The following is a 17509-nucleotide window of genomic DNA, read 5'->3' as shown; positions in this document are numbered from 1 at the left end:
TGAGGTCACTTCCTCCCACCAAAATTCAAATTTAAAGTTTAAATTTTCTGCCTTATATCACTTTCTCCCGCATTCTTCTCTTGTGTTACATCACATGCGTGTGCGTTCTACATCATATTCCATTAAGCTGAAAAAAACTTTCAAAATCCTCTTTAGGTATTTCTCAATGTTAAGGAGAAAAATCCATCTGCAACACAAGTAACACCTGTAAACCATAGGAGAAGCAGAAGTCCTAGAACACCCAACCTTTGTAACTACTCTACCTTCCTAGACTCTATGCCAGGGGTCGCTTTTTCTTGTTCCTGCCAACTGTTTTTAGAAAATGAGTGGGGGCAAATGAGCCTTTTGTCCAGCAGGGCTTTGATTGGCCACTGGAAATCTGACTGGCTGTGCAGCTTAAAAAACACACACATTGCATTGGCAGCTGCTGCTACCACTGCACAAGGATCTTCACTGGGTGACTGAAGATAAGCTGTGTGCAAGCAAGAAAATATTTTTAAACAATATGTTCATTTAAAAAGACATCCTGTTAAGCAGAGCTTCTTCCTGAAATGTTGGAGTTACTGTTTGACTTATGTGTAACCACACTTCCTGACATTTTGTGGTTGTCTCCCAGCCACAGCCATTTTGTAGATGCACCCAACACTCTGTGTCAGAATTCCAAAGGTGCCCGCATGCTCAAAAAGATTGAGGACCACTGCTCTATGGTATACTATAGAGTCTGCCCCTCCCTCTTGCCCATGCCCATGCCCACTGAGACTACTGCTTTAGTGTAGGAAAGGAACTGACCAAAATTACCAAAGTCATCAGTGGGAGTGAAAGACAGCAGATGCGCACCAGAATAACGTGAAAGCAGTGAAGCAGGCCTGATGTGATAAAAAGGATGGATACTATGCACCATAAATGAACCTTGTGCAACTTGCAGAGCACTCTGCCCAGCCACAGTCTGAGAATAAACATAAAAACAGATCACCCTGTGTTACAACCCCTTGTTTCCAGACCTAAAATCTTCAGTTTCACACCCTACAGAAGCTTCTGGGACTGCTTAGTCTTCCAGCCCTCAATGAGGGCAATGCCTGGACTCGGGACCCACCTGGTATTCACCTGGGCCGTGTCCGCACTTACCATTTGCGGCGCTGGCTTCCGCGGGCTTTCCTTGCATGTCCGCACTTACTCTGTTCGAAAGATCTCTGAAGCGTCATCAGAGCGCACTTTCTCCGCAGTAAGAGGATCCGCTTATTAGGCGAAGTAAAAAAATAAAGCGACTTCCTCACGGGGAGCCTTACAGTGGGATCATGCAATCAGTGCTGAATCCACTTCCTGCTGCCAGCCCACTTCCTGCTGCCAGCCAACCACCCCACTCCTCCCGCCTCCCTAAGGGAAGCTGGACCAATCGCCGTCCTCTTGCTTCCAGAGGCGACTGGGCATGTGTGGGAGCCCGTTGCTCCCAGCTTATCACATGCAGCGAAGAAAGGCAGAGCAGTGCGAGCAGAAATTTAAAAGCGAGTTGGATTCTTGTGTACTGGACACGTTGCAATTACGAAGTAAGTTGCTAGTGCGTAAACGGGCCTGGCCTATTATGAGGTGATTACAACAATAAAAGAAACACACACTTGGCTTGATGAAAACAGCTAAAAAGCAGGTATATTTTACTAGCTTGGTTGCAAGGCTTCTTTTTTCTTTGTTTTCCTTCTCTCCAGCCCTCTCAGTATTACTCTAAGTCACCAGAGAGATGAGGCCTGAGAAAGCATAACAGTTAACAAAGCAGGTTTGTTGTTTGGCTGATTCAAACTTATCACATGGAACAGAAAGGCTTTTAGAGTTTACCAAAAACAAAAAAAATAAGCTCTAGATCTAAACACTAGTATGACAAATTAATTTTGCAGAAGACCAGGTGCCACTAGGAGACACACCCTCACAGGAGGGCCCCCACACTATAGTGCAGGCATCTGAGACTGAGATGGCTTACACCAAAAAGGCTTCTAGAGGCACAGAGTCAAACGGAGTGCCATGAGAAATACAATACTGAGACTACCAAAACGATACATATTCTCTCTGTCTAGGAAAGAAGGAAAAACAAATCTGGGCATCCCCGATGGAGGAAACTTACACCAAAAACCAAATTCTGTCATGGTGTCACATACAGGTATATAAAAATGCAGGAAACTATCAGGCCTCTCACTGGAGGTCTCCCACTGGGTTTTTTTTTTTTTAAGAGTGATGTCACGGATATCACTACATCACTTCTGGAGAAAACCAGGTAGCTCCAGGAATCACCAGAAACTCTATGGTTTCACACACACACACACACACACACAAGTCCCTGCTGCCAACCCTCCTACCAGTTGCCATACGTGTCCTGGAAAATCCTTGTTGTGGAAGCCAAAAAAACCTCAACAATCTTAGTAAAATAAGGATAGACTAAAGACTGAAAAGACAAAGGGAAATACTCTCTCAGTTACCAGCATAAAAAGGGGTGGCCCAGTAAAGGGTCAACAAACAGCCATCAACAGGGCAGGGAAAACAATATGACAACCTCACATGGGCTACCCTAATTACCATATATTTTGTTAATAGTCAAGGCCTGATCCCAAACAAGAAAGGAACATTGGCCTTCTGCCAGTAGTTTGCACACCTAAAGGTATGGACTCTCTGTAGGAAAAGTAGAGAGACATATGAACAAGACATTCAAACAAAAACTTTAAAGACACATAATTATATGATCTGGACCTAAAAGTACCATGCCCCCTCCCCGCTGTCTTAACTGGTATGAAGCACTCAAAATAATACCCCTTCTCCAACTCAGGGGGAGTAATAAACTGAATAGTTCCCTTAACAGTAAAACAGATGACCTCCCCTCAGAGGAGAGGTGAAGAAGATGTTTGGCCTGAGTCCACAACAGTCACAGATGTGAAGCAAGAATGGTAGAAAAACTGTGAGTGTTGGACAAGGCATCTGACTACAGCATTTAAACACTGTGTTGTACAGTAATAACTGAAAAGGAGTAGACAAATTTGTATAAAGGATCTTTCACAAGTCTTCTATGGAAGATGTTTTAGTTGGAGATGCTGGGGATAGAACCTGACATCTTCTGCAAGCAAAACCTGTGAACTACCACTGAGACATCAGGTTATTGAAGGGGGAACAGGAGTTTTCTAAAGATGTAACACTGAGCCTGTTGCTACTAGGGGTCTGCATTCAATAAAGGCGAACTGAAAGGGGAAAAAAAGACTTTTTTGGGATCATTTCAGAATTGCTGGCTGCAGCAGTAGAAAGGGAAGAAAACCCCTTTAAAAGGAAAAAACAAACCTGTTTTGGCACATTCACTCTGAACTCCACAGGGCTTTAATGTTTAAATCCCCCCATGGCTCCATTATAGGCCAGGGGAATCTTTCCTAGGCTGGGGGGCAGTTTCTTAAGGTAGATGCACCATATTTACAGCCTAGCTGCTGGTGACTCTCCTTAGAAGAACCTCCAAGTCTGGCAAAGATTGCGTCAAGGGTTTAATTTTAATAATTTTATGGGCCCCCAAAGAGGGTGCCCCCTTCCAGCCTCCACTATTTCCAAGGGGGTATGTGGTAAACTTTAAAGACCCATGAAACTTGGCATGAATGTGCCGAAACAGTTTTTCCCCCCTTTTAACAGGGTTTTCTTTCCTTTCTACTGCTGTAGCCGGCAAAAGAAAAGAAAACTGTTATAAGAAGAAAACAACTCAAAAGACAAAAGTAATGACTACAGGGCATTTATCCAACTTTAAGGTTGACAATGAGGAAATTGAAATTGTTCAAGATTTTCTATTCTTTGGCTCCATCATTAACCAAAAGGGAGACTGTTATCGAGAAATCAGAAGGAGACTGAGACTGGGAATGGCAGCCATGAAGGAGCTAGAAAAAATCCATAAGTGTAAGAATGTGTTGCTGGCAACCAAGATGAAGTTAATCCATGCCATAGTATTCCCTATGACTACATATGGGTTTGAAAGTTGGACAATGAAGAAAGCTGACAGGAAGAAACTAGATTCCTTTGAAATGTGGTGTTGCAGGAGAGTTTTACGGATACTGTTTACTGCTAAAAAGACAAATAAGTGGGTTCTAGATCAAATAAAGCCTGAACTCTCCCTAGAAGCTAAAATGACTACACTGAGGCTATCGTACCTTTGTCACATTATGAGAAGAAAAGACGTTTATGCTAGGAAAAGTTAAAGGCAGCAGGAAAAGAGGATGGGATGACTCTATAAAGGAAGCCATGGCCCTCAGTCTGCAAGACCTAAGCAAGGCTGTGATAGAACATTCCTCATAGGCTACAACAGAGCTGATTTTTTTCAGTTTCCCAGAAAAAAAACAACACAGAAAAAAATTCCAGTATGGGATTTTGGGAATATTCAGGAATTCTGAAAATGTTTGAGTCCAATATAGCGGAATCCAAATTTTCTTGAATTTCTTTTGCATACCCCCTAGTTGCTCCCCATTGTTCATCTGAACTAGACAATTCATAGTGTTTCAGGATAAAACTAGCCTCTGCCCCAAAAATCCTAGTCAACTGTGGGGGGCTAATGCCAGCCATGGATGCTTGTAAAAATCAGCAGCTGAAGCTACGAATCAGCTAAAAAAAATCAGAGAGTGTGCTACACTCAGATATTTGAAGAACAGCCGAGAGACACAACAGCTCATATTAAAATGAATGTTAAACTTTAAAGTGCCAGTGGAGCTGTGCTTTATTATACACAATCTATTTTTGGAGATATAGAATGCCCTAAATTATAACACTTTGGCCAACATCCTTTGTCCTCCAGGATGGTGTTAAAAAGCATGGCATGCTCTTTCCAAAGGGTATGGTAAAAATATCACAACGACCTGCTGATTAGCAACTTAAAGGGAAATACGGTGGGGGTATTCTTCTTTTTGCCCAGGTAAACGGTTTATGCCATCACAATCCACAGGGGGTGAATTAGAGATGATGCCATTTAATCTGCAGGCCATCAATAACAGAGTTGACCATTGGTCAAGTATCCATGTGCCAAAAGATTGTAGTAGGGGTCCTGACAGAAGCCATTTTAGCAAGAGCTTTCTTGCCAAGGACCTTCTTCCAAGGGGCACTCATTGTGAGTAGAACATAGGACAACCTTTAAGAAAATGGATGTGAAGTTTACTATTTACCCCCCACCTTTCCTCCCCAATGGGGCCCCTGCTTATAAAATTCTCTACCTTTTTTCTCTCTTTCGATCCTCAAAACAACCCTGTGAGGCAGGACAGGTTGAGTAAGTGCAATGTGCTCAAGATCACCCAGCAAGCCTTTCAGAGAGTGCGCATCTGAAGCTGAGTCTCCAAGATACCAGTCTAACATTTTAACACTATACCACACAGGCTCATTTAAAATGGTGTCACATAAGAATGACTCGGGGAGGGGGGGAATTCAGTTGAAATAAGGAGTCTTCTTCAGAAGCAGAATTGAGGCTTAGAACTGGGGGGAGCCATTCCCTGGAAGGAAGGAAGGAGTGTAGGCAAAGTTTGCACAAACTTACATGAAACCAACAGGAAAACTGTTGTCAAAATGCTTTGGCTTAAAAATGCATGTTTATAACTTCTATTGGAAAATAGAAACAGATGAGGATCTCCATGACAAAACATCCTCAATGGTTCCAAAGGCTAACATGGAACCGAGAGGGCAGCATAGTGTTCAGGTGCACCCTCAAGAAGCCTGCAGAAAACAGTGCACTAGCCCAAAGCTTCTTAAACTGTGGGTCGTGACCCCATATTGGGTCACGTAACAATGTGGGGGTCGCAAAAAAATTGGCAACAGTAAATGGTAAAATTAAACGTATACCAAAGAATTGTTTTAAAATAAATTTCTTTATGGGTTTGTATACCTATTTTATATACCTATATACCCAGGTTGCGTAAAAATTTCTCAGACGAAAAGGGGTCGCGAGTGGAAAAAGTTTAAGAAGCCCTGCACTAGCCTATGAACTAGGCGTTAGTAGGAACTCGGCATAAGGTTTCAACCTTGGAGCTGAGCTGAGGTAATCTCAGCTAGGCAAGTCATTTCCTATGTCAGCTAGCACCTTTCACAGAGAGCCACTATGAACTGCAAAACTCTGTTAGACCACACTTCCAGGGTTCTCTGCCAAAGTAGCCCAATGAGGGGACGGGGTGTTTTCAGTCAGGCTGGGACACAGCGAAACCCTTTGAAAAAGAGCTGTTCTGAATCCATGATTACCCAGGCAGATAAAGTACAGTGGATATGTATCAGTGTCCTTTTAAACCCGCAGTTGGCACAATCCTGAAGAGTCATAACAACAAAGTTAAAAATCAGGAACTTTTCTTCTTTAAATGTAGTTTTATTCCTCACTACAGTGACAATTAATGATACAAAAAATCTTTTATGAGAAAAGTCTCCTCAGCTTTGCAAAGGAGGTGAGGAAAAAACAGAGAACAGCAACTGAGATCCTCTCTCTGCAGTGGCAAAAAAATAAGTGACGGAGTAGTGCACCTACTCCCATTCATGTCATGGTTTCAGTGGGAAAGCACCAAGGGAAGAAGGGGCACACCTAATATTTTGGAAAGTTCTAGAAATATTATCCATGGCCAGCCTGCACATGCACAGTCCCCAGGGTAGGACTGCAGTGAAGTCATGACAATGAACCTAAATTAACTAAAACTAACCAGTCCAAGTTAAGCTTTGGTCACAAATAATACAACACAGAGGTTATTCCAGAGGTATTTCAACAGTGTACCTGTTGTAGGTCTGTGGACTGTTCCTTTGTCTTCATCCCCACAACAGATCAGGTCTTTGCTTACAATTTCCCCACCACAGCACTGGTGATTGAAGCCATCATGAAGTGATCCACCACAACATATTTGATTTCCTGATGTGGAGTAAGGAGTTCCCTGGCAGCAAGATTCCCCGGTCCCAACAGAGATCCAGTTTTGTTCTTCGTTTGGGCAGCATACTTCTCCTGAGGATGTAAACATAATATGGGAATCTGTTGAAGAAGGTATTATGTAGACTTCATGGCTTTTCTATTATTTTATTATTGGTAGTTGTATTAGAAGACTTTTATTATTATTTATATAATATAGTAATATAGATCTGTATAATATAGAATAACCAACAGATTCCCAACCCAAGAGGTTTGTAAGCTAATGTTTGACTGCTGGAATAAGAAAGTGGGTGATGAGAAAGCAAGGTGTGTATTTATGTGTGTGGATGGAAATGTGACTATACACATGTTACGCTTGTAGCTAATAAAGGAAGCACTACAAGGAAAACACTCATGATATGATTTTTGCCCTAGAGGTCTAAAATTTAAATGCCAAAGAACAGATTTAGGGCTTCAGGGGCCAACCCACCTTGCCAAAGTCCCAGAACGAGGGATAGAATCCATGATGGGGGAGAGGGGAAGAAAGCTTAAGGGCCAAAGAAGACAATGTGTGAAAAGTGCACTGGTTCACTTTTGTGGGGCTACTGATAAGTAACAACCTGCTCACGGATAATGGTCGAGACAAAAGCAACAAGAAGCGGACACAATTGTTCAATCTTGTTTTGTTTTTTTTTATGGGAAAATAACAGCTAAGAAAGAAAGAGCTATATGGATCTCTCCAGTCAGGAAGAAAAGCAGCAGTTTCTGAGGAGATGGAACATGATGAGAGTAAAATCGTTCCTGCTGATTAGGGGCTAGTCCAAAGAGCCCTAATACTTACCCCACTCTTATTCCTTTCTCACACAGTGTAGCTGTGAAGGGAAAGGACAATGTCTACCTAAGGTTTAGGGAAAATGGAAGAAGGGGATATTAACTACAGGAAAGAATTTGAGGGATTTTAAAGGAGAAAAGACAATTAACTTTAACTGACCAAAGTTGCCAGTTTCTGTCATAGGAAATGGTCGACATGGCTTGTCCATAAATTGTTGTATAATTGCCTACTTCAATACCACACACAGCATTTTGCCTTGAAATGTTATTTTAAAATCTCCTTTGGAATCTCCTGTTAGAGCATCTCAAGACAGAGCAGCTGGCAGAAACCTCTACTTGAATTTCGAGAATTTTAGAAGCTTTTGTTTTCTAGCAAATGTAACTGTTCTAGGATGGCTTTCAAATGGTGTGAATCCTATGGTAAACTATTCTGCAGTGGGCTCAGGAATCAACTGGAACGAGGTGTGATCTACAGTTACCATTAGCCTTACTATGCACATCTTTTCTTTTTTTAAAAATAGTTTATTAAGCTCCTCCTTCCTCATCGATACCTCAAAAGACGTTAAGATGTCTCCGAAGTAAAAGGCAGCTTGGAGGCTCAACAGCAAAACTTCTAAAGTAGAAATTAACCTGAATTCTCATTTCTGTATTCAATCTCATACGTAAGTCACCTTGCTGGGAGCTGCCTACAGCATTCACAGATGACATTCAAGAAAGAACAATGTTCACTTTCTCCATAAAAACCCCAGGGAAAAAGAGAAGTGTGATGAACACTAACATTATTTACTTTATTATACTTTGGAAATTCATCTCCCCATCTTTGCCTTGGGATTCATATCTGTATCCTCTGCTCTATGTTTTCAGATAACACTGCTCCTCCCTTCTTGTGCTGTAAGCTTGTTGGTAGCAGTAAACTACTCAAAGTACATCTAGCATCATCAGACTGGCCAAATATCATCCAGAAAACATGCATGCCAAGAGTGCCCTGTATAAATATCTTTATCAAATAAAGTAAATAATAAACCCAAAAGACAAGAGCACACCTTCAGAGAATAAGAGATATAATCCATTTAGATACTTAACCACATATGTCTGCTCTCCTTAGAATCTAATTTCATGACTGAACAGAGGAAGGCCTTCAACGGGTATGTAAGCTACATCAATCGGAAATAATACAGATTTTTTTTTTTATAAAAAGGACCATTAGACATAAGACACAAAGGATCAGTAACCTTCTCATTAACCTCTCAAAATGGGATCCATTCCAAGCCAAGCTTGAAAATGTTTTCTCTCTGAAAACTACCATGCAGTCTTACCAGTTAATTGTTATCCTTATCAAAGAATGACCCACATTAACATTTTGCTTGGTTTTATTAGCATATTTATATAAAAAAGAAACAGATAGAGGGTGACCAATAGTGTTATTGTTGCTGCCCTTTAAGGAAAAAAGGAAGAAAAAAGCAGAAAGCACATCTTTATAAAAATAAATAAATGTTGGCAAACAGTACATAAATATCCCCCAACTTGAAGTTTTACAATAGCTGATTAAATCTGAGCTTCTTTTAGAGACAAGATGGTTTGTGATGTGGAACTTCTCTTTTCCTATGTAAATAGCATTAAGCTAGTTAACGGAAACCACTGGATGGGTCTAGAGGTCACAGATGATCATCTTCTTATTTTAGTACATTGAGATTAATGAGTTCAGCAAAAGACTTTCCTTTAGTTCCGTGGGACAACATTTTTTTTCTTTTCGGATGACATGATGGAAGGCATTCTAATATTGTGATATATGGATTACTTTTGAAGGCATTGGAATTTAGGATGTGCTGCATAGCTTGGCAGAAATTCAAAGTACTTCTGAGCACAGGGGATGTGTGCCAACCCATGGGTAATACAGTCAATTTAGCTCCTGACCTCACTCTTGTCTGCAAAGAGAAGTGTGTGCATTAAACAGCCAGTGGAAAGCATTCTTTGGGCTATGATACCTACTCTAGTTAAAAAATGTGACCAAAAAACTAACTGCAAATAATATTCTAGAAGGGTTTTCAAAGAAAATTGATTTTCCTCATATTGCAAGCTTAAATGTTAACAAATAAACATCCTATCATGTGAATTTGCTCAGCAAATCTATCAAGAGATACATTTTATTCCATATACATATACATTCCATATACATTTTATTCCCTTTTCCAAAGTGCTGAGAGATTTTGAACACACACAATAGGCCACACAATACGGAACTCTTAAAAAATTTTTTGCAAGAACATACTGCAATTTTAATACGTTGAGTAGTGTTTATGAGCATCTTTCAACATTAGTGAGGCACATAAGTATTCAAGCATACAATCAATGTTCAAAGCAGGGTATATTCCTGTGGCAGGAACAGGTCATACATTTCTTTGTCAGGGAGAGGCATATTTTCACTTGAATGATAATATGCCAAATTGAAGGATGTGACATTGTTTCCCTTTCTTCTTCACATTATTAACATCCATAGATATTTAAAATGTTGGTTCTTAGTATGAAGCCTAATCCAGAATGTGTATGGAAGTTTTGATGTGCACACAGAACCCCACATGAACAGGGACTACCCCCCATTTTCTTCTGTATTGGGACTGTGGGTGTTCTGAAACATCTCCTTAGAGAGATGTGGTCGGTGGAGACCCATCACAGGGTGTTTTCCATAGTTACACTGGGGATCTCGAATTTGCTACCTGTGGAATTAAGGACAAACCCTCACTACATGTGTTTAGGAGAGCTTGTAAGGCAGCTTTAATTCACAGATTCATGTTGCTGTTGTGATAGTATTAAGCTGATATTAATTGGTGGAATAACACAGATATTTTTCTTGTTTCAATGTCTTGGCTGGCCTCCCTCCTCTCCTTTTTTATATCCTGTTTTTTTTTTAGTTTATTATTGTTTAGATATACTTATCCCTAACCCTTATTTCCTCTTTTATTGAGACTGTTATCCTTCCTTTATTCCTCCCCTTTGGTTAGCCCCTGCTATTGTAATGATCAAGGACGCCACTAGTATTTTAAATTGTTGAGGATTTTTACCTGTAATTGTTAGAATATGTTGTAAGCCACCCTGAGACTGGCATTGTCAGGGAGGGGTGGGTCAGAACCCGAGTAAACATATAAATAAATAAATTAAATATGCTCATGAAATATTTTAACAAAGACATATACAACAATATGGAAATGTAATAAAAACACAAAAAGCACCAACAAAACAATCAAGATATATATTTCTCTATTGCAACTGAAATAAAAGTATAATCTTTTAACAGGGTGCATTTTGCCTGGCATCTAAAAAATATTTATGATGCCTATTGTCAAGGCAGAATATTCCATAATCCAGGTGCCACTAAGAAAAAGTGCTATCAGTAGCCACCCACTCTGAACTGTTCCCAGAAATACACTGGAATCTGTAGTCATTTTAACATTATTCTGATATATTCATGGTTTTCAGTTCCAGTTAATAAGCTAGCTATCATACCCTGCGCCAGGCAGAATTCCTGAAGATTTTTGTGCAACAATCCCACTTCAATGAATTAGATGTTACTAAAGCATGGATAAACAAGGGGCAGATCAACTGTTTCCAGGAAAGGATGCTACAAGCTACAAATATGTCTATATCAGCAGTCCTAGATTTAAAAGCTTTCTCAAGCTGCAAACCTGTTCCTTTAAGGAGTGCAAAGCACATCGGGTTACTAACCCCAGGTTAGGAAATTCCTGGAGGTATGGGTGTGGAGTCTGGAGCAGGCAGGGTTTGGGGAGGGGAGGGATCTCGGCAGGATATAATGCCATAGAGGTCACCCTCCAAAGCAGCCATTTTCTCAAGGAGAACTGATCCTTGTTGTCTGGAAATTGGTTGTAATTCCTGAAGAGCTCCAGGCCCCACCTGGAGGTTAGCAATCCTACATCGGCAAAACACAAGACTTTTGTGGACATTTGAGCACAGGCCTCCCTATTTACTGACTGGTAATATAAATTTTATATCTACTTATCTAAGTCTCTGGTACAGAGCCCCATGATGCAGAGTGGTAAACTGCAGTACTGCAGTCCAAAGCTCTGCTCACAACCTGAGTTCAATCCCAACAGAAGTTGGTGTCAGGTAGCCAGCTGAAGGTTGACTCGACCTTCCAGCCTTCCGAGGTCGGTAAAATGAGTACCCAGGGAAGGCAATAACAAACCACCCCATAAATAAAGTCTGCTTAGTAAACGTTGTGGTGTGACATCGCCCCATGGGTCAGCAATGACCTGGTGCTGGCAGAGGGGACTACCTTTATCTAAGTTTCTGGAGGCCAATGTGAAGGATGGTCCTGGGCCAGAATCTTGAGACTGTGGTCACGATGCTGAGGGTCAACAAACTGAAGTTTAATCTAGACAAAATGGTGGTGATGCCGGTTGGGAAGGCAGAATGTTAGGCCTGTGTTGGTTTACCAAACTTAGATAGGGTTAAACTTTCCATAGCAGGCCAAAGTCACCCTTGGATATTAATACATATTCCTTAAATACTATATTGTCTCTATCAAATGCTTTAAGGAATTTGCCTCTTACCTGCCAAAACTCTTGTATAATAGCCACCACAACACTGATAGTTTGGTTGAGCACCATGCATCTGGCCACCACAACAAATGACTGATGTACTAATAGCTTGGATGTACTTATCCTCACAACACTGGAAACCAGGTGTATTGTTGTACAGAATCCCATCACAACACACCTACATTTAGTAAACAAAGAGAGAGAGATTATATTAAAAACAGAATTTATTTCCTGGAAAGTCAAAAGAAAATGCATGTATCAATTTAGAACTGTTATTCATAATACTGCCAAAACTCATGCAACAACCTCTTATATTACAATAATTTAGTAAAATTACGCTATTTTTACTATTGCAATTACCAGCTTTTAAGCATATTTTACATTAATACATACTCTATTAATACTGCATGTTTCCCACGACACTGTGAGACCTTCCTAGTGAGGGAATATCACTGATACTGATACAGAGTTACACTGTGCTTTAGTTTTGTTTTCTTTCAGAAAGGAGCTGTCTGATCTGATACTCGTCATGCCTAAACAAAAGATGGCTTCCCAGTATGAGCACTGTGTTATGCCGGTTAATATTAAGTGAAATTCCTTCTTTTATAACATATGATCACTTATTTATGACTATGATTTTTCAAACAATGTGTTCTCAAGTATATTCTCTCTCTCTCCACAGCACACACACATTCTTTTTAAAGCAAAATTTGCATGGAAATGATTTTTGAATAGCCTTTTAACTGAGGACTTCTTGTCGGGTGCTGCTGGGATAAATTATGCGCTTGAACAATCAAATAATTATTTGTATGTTTCAACCTGTGCAAGCAGACTAGTCCAGTGTAAACATAATACAAACTGAACAGTTGTTTGAATCATCGTAAAATGCAACATTGGAACTTACGTTCATCTCACTTTACAATAAATAGTTATCATGGCTAGATTGGGCGGGGATTTTGGTAGCACCAAACAGATATTTAAGTGATAACTTGTTGACCCTTTCTTTCCATTTGAAGCCAAGCCAAAAGAATTCATGCAAATTTTGGATTCATTTTTGCATACGGCAAACAACTATCCACATGAAACAGTGCCCAAAAGATCCTGTTACCCCAAACTGGCCCCAGAGAAGGGGAAATTAGCTTTAAAAGGATTCCAAAAAGGAATAATGCAAGACCTTGCAATTTGTTTATATCAGGGTGGATCTCAGTAGGGGTACCCCAAAATAAAATTATGAAGAAAGAGAAAGTGATCGTAAACACAAATAACCTTATTGTATACAAAATAAAAGGAAATATAAATCAAATGTAAATGACCTAAACTAAGAGTAAATTCCTGAAGGGGGCAAGCCGAAGCTCCTTAGGAGCCGGCATGACCCTGCATCAGCGTAGGTGCCACCTTATCATGGTGTGGGGGCAAACATGCCAGTGTGGGGGCAAACATGGCGGCATCTGAGAGCCACCATCCCCTGCCACCAGAGCAGCAAAGCCAGCTGAACTTTCCCAAAAGGGAAAGCCCACACTGGCATGGGGGGGGCCTTCCCGTGGCATTTCTGGGGGAGGAGCTGGCATTAAGCAGCAGCATCACCCCTTTCGCCCCAGGAATGCCTCCTTGCACTGCAGCAGTTCTGCACCACCTTTGTTGGGGGTGCAGCCTCGTTGGAGGCAAAGGGGGATTTTTCGTTGTTTTGTTTTAAAAATAAATAAAAATCCCTTTTCGGCATCTGGGAAACCTTTGGGGAGAAAATGCGGCTGCACAGCTCCTGGCCACCACGGATCTTCCCCCCTAGAGGATTGGGCTGCCCCTGTGCAATCCTGAAGGGGGAGGCCAAAGCGCCATAGGAGCTGACATAACCCCATGCTGGTTTCCATGTCACTTTGCACTGTGATAAAATGTCATGGACTCTGACACGGGGGCACTTATGCCAGTACCGTTAGATCTGCATAGACAGAAAAGTCTGGGTGAGGCCATATATCTTCTGAAAAAGGATGGAGGGCAATTTAATGACTTGAGTTCCCATCTTGATTGAGTGAAAAAAGGAAGCAGAAGAACTGGCAGTGGTTAATGAAACAACGGTGTCCTTGGGCTGGGCAGACACTTCTGGAGTATATCAGGATATTGGATTATGTCTCCAGTGTTGAAAAGTCTTCTGGAAATGAGAAAGATATGCCACAGATATGAGCTGGGGGAGACTGCACTTTTTCTGCTTCCCTTGCAGTAATGCCCTTCCTCTCCATTCCTGGGAATTTCCAATGTCATGGCTCAACCCAGGTCTCTTATCAAGACTCCCCAAGTTTCAGATTCCCTGGCACTTAGGCTGTAAAAGGGGGTGCCTATTAAAACAACTAAGTCCAAAATAAGAGGGGAACCTTACCATCTAAGGGGTCTCGGCTAAGGGGTAAGGAGTCACCACACCTAAAAAAGGATATTGCAGATCTTGAGAAGGTGCAGAAAAGAGCAACCAAAATGATCAGGGGGCTTGAGCAACTGCCCTATGAAAAGCAGTTAAAACGTTTAGGGCTGTTTAGCTTGGAAAGAAGGCGGTTAAGGGGAGATATGATAGAGGTCTATACAATTATGCATGGTATGAGAGTGGCCAGGGAGAAGCTTTTCTCCCTTTCTCCAGGCTACAATGGAAAAGATTGAGAATACTCTACTTCTGACAGATCTGGAGCTATTTTGTAGCACTGTAGATTTTCTATAATAAGTAATATTGATTCTACCCTCCTACAAGTTTTAGCCTTGTCTGCACATAAAATAGCATGTTGCGTAATCTGTTGGGCTCCTTCCTTTTTTTTTGTGCAGCGAAGTCTGATTGCAATTGTGGGCAACGAAAGGGCAAAGGACTTTAATTGCTGTTACTGAACATGGTTTACTGTGAGTATGCTCAGTAGTATGTAGCACCAAAACCAAACAAATACATATTTTTATTGTGACAATGGTCTAATTTTATCATTAGGTAATGGGACTTCTGTTAGGAAACATAGGGGTAAAGAATGATGTAGATAAACTAGGGGAGGTAAGAGACTTCATTTCAATATTCACATATAGAATACATAAAGGCAGGTGACAAACTGCAGAGAGGTATCCATGTTACTTGATTTCAACCAAAGAAACTAACCACGCAGTCCTGAGCATTGTTACATTCTTCTAAATTCATTTAAATCAGCAGGTTTAGGGGAGTATAATTCTGTTTAGGATGGCACTGTAAGAATCTTGTGGCATCTTAAAGACTAATATACTATCCGTTGGGATGGTAGGCTAATGCCCCCTGTGTGATTGAAGTGCCAATACTCCACAAAACAAAAAGGTGTAGTTTGAAGATGGGAACTAGCTTTCCAATAGCAAGGATCAATTCTATTCAGCATAATTTTGCTTTTGTTCTGTTCCTTGAGACAAAACTCCAGGTAAGATCAGATTCTTAAATACATCTTATTGTGTCTTGGCCTCACACACAGGCACCAGCTCATAAGTTTAATTGAAATGTATGTCAGCAAGGAAATCTTTATCTATACTTTGGCAGATTGATGGTGTTACAGTGACTGTTATCTGTATTAGTGAAAAGCTATTAACTAGCACATACACAGGCTTGCTATGGTTCAGTACCATTATTCCTTTAGGCACTAACATTATTCACGTGATTAGCCCCATTGAGTTCTGAGCGTGCAGGGCAATGATACTATGACTTTCATATTTCCTGCGGTAATTACATTTAAACAGGTGAGATGCTAACAATCAAACTGAGCAGAAGATAAAGAAAATTACAGAAATTAACACAGTTTATGAACCTGAGCATTTTATGCAGTTAATCAGTGAAACAAAGCAACCCATATTCCCCTGATTCCTTTATCACAGAATTACAGAAATCAGAAACAACTATTTCTCAGAAAAGGCAGAATTGTTGCTTCAAAAATCAGAAGTGGGGCTAAACAAAAAATCCCAGCTCTCACTAATTTGGATTCGTTAATGTACAGATCCTAGAATAACCTCTGGGATCTCTTTGTTCTCAGTACAACAGCAGCACTTTTCTATATTTGTTCCAAATTATTTTAGTATTCTGCAGCCTAAGTCGATGTGTGTTTATTCAGAAATAAGTCCCACTGAGTATAACAGGATTTACTCTCTAGAAATTATGTTTAGGACCATAGCCTTAAGTGTTATACTTCTCATAATTAGCATTTGTATTAATTTGTGTTTCCTTTCCTTTCTATATACGTTGTCACACTTTACTTGTTAGGGGCTATAGTTGCTACAGTGACATCTACTTTTCTGCAAGGAAATTAATAGATATGTTACTTGGATGTCTTTTGTTGGTGGTGATATATTCCTCCACTGGTGATGAATAGGAAAACAAGCCTCTGACAATACAAAATGTGATCATTTGTCTACCAGATATGCATTCCATAAAGAAACATGGCCAGATTGAGAAGACAATGAGATTGGTTTTTTGCTGACCACAGGACTGCTACAAACAGGTTAAAGACTGCTGTCTCTCTGAATTCAAATGCCTTTGGATCCTCCTCTGGCCATTTTATGCCAGTTGTTGCTCCTTAATTATCAGTTTTTGTGTTGACACATCAATGAAGTCTACATGTGTTTGCTTATTTCACAAATGTGTAATGTTTGCTCCTTTAAGAATGAATGGTGTTCAGACATTTTGGGACTGACATTGCTTGCTGACCTAGTGCTTAATTGGGGAGTATCCAGAGCCAGCTACCTGCCCCGGACCACCCCCTTTGCCAGCATGCAAAAACCAACCCCCAGCCCCAACCAACAATTGACCCTGGCATGCAACTGAATACACAGAGGGCAATTGCTGGATGGAAACAGCCACAACTTTATTGGTTACAGCAACAGCCATTGGCATGGCATTGGGGCGTGATCCCAAGCATCGGCCAACCTGCCTGCTGGATGATGTTTTTTACTCCAGGACCATCTGCTGTGAACAGATGAAATGGCAGCATGTGGAACCATCTTGGATTGGCAGCATGTGGAAACCAGCTGTGTGGTCCCCTGCCACTTGGCAGGAGGCCATCCCGACAGCCCCCAAGGTGGGCATGTCCCTTGACAGAGCTGGGCTTGTCCCAAACCAGGTCTTCCCCAAGATCCCTTATTGAGATCCTCAGAGTGGGGAAAAGGGGACACAGAGGCCAACTTCCCCCCACAAACTGGATCCAGTTAAACCACAAAAGTTGGGACAAATTAAAAACTTTAACAAAGCCAAGACTAAAGGGAGGGTGGGCGGGACAGTGCGAAGATGAATGCAGCT

General features: G+C 41.0%; 1 protein-coding gene across 1 annotated transcript in view; it reads right to left on the bottom strand.

Annotated features, from left to right (window-relative positions):
• USH2A (usherin) overlaps positions 1-17509 on the bottom strand; it is a 588113-nt gene that overhangs the window by 151569 nt on the left and 419035 nt on the right. Inside the window, exons 48-49 of the mRNA XM_056852957.1 lie at positions 12256-12421; positions 6734-6955 (exon numbers count right to left, since the gene is read on the bottom strand). Of these exons, the coding sequence (XP_056708935.1) occupies positions 6734-6955; positions 12256-12421 (388 nt within the window). The remainder of the gene's footprint in view (positions 1-6733; positions 6956-12255; positions 12422-17509) is intronic.

This window comes from Euleptes europaea, chromosome 7 (assembly GCF_029931775.1).
Source record: "Euleptes europaea isolate rEulEur1 chromosome 7, rEulEur1.hap1, whole genome shotgun sequence".
In the NCBI taxonomy this organism is placed as follows: domain Eukaryota; kingdom Metazoa; phylum Chordata; class Lepidosauria; order Squamata; family Sphaerodactylidae; genus Euleptes; species Euleptes europaea.
The sequence above is the reverse complement of the archived record's forward strand: the minus strand, read 5'-3'. Positions and strand labels throughout refer to the sequence as shown.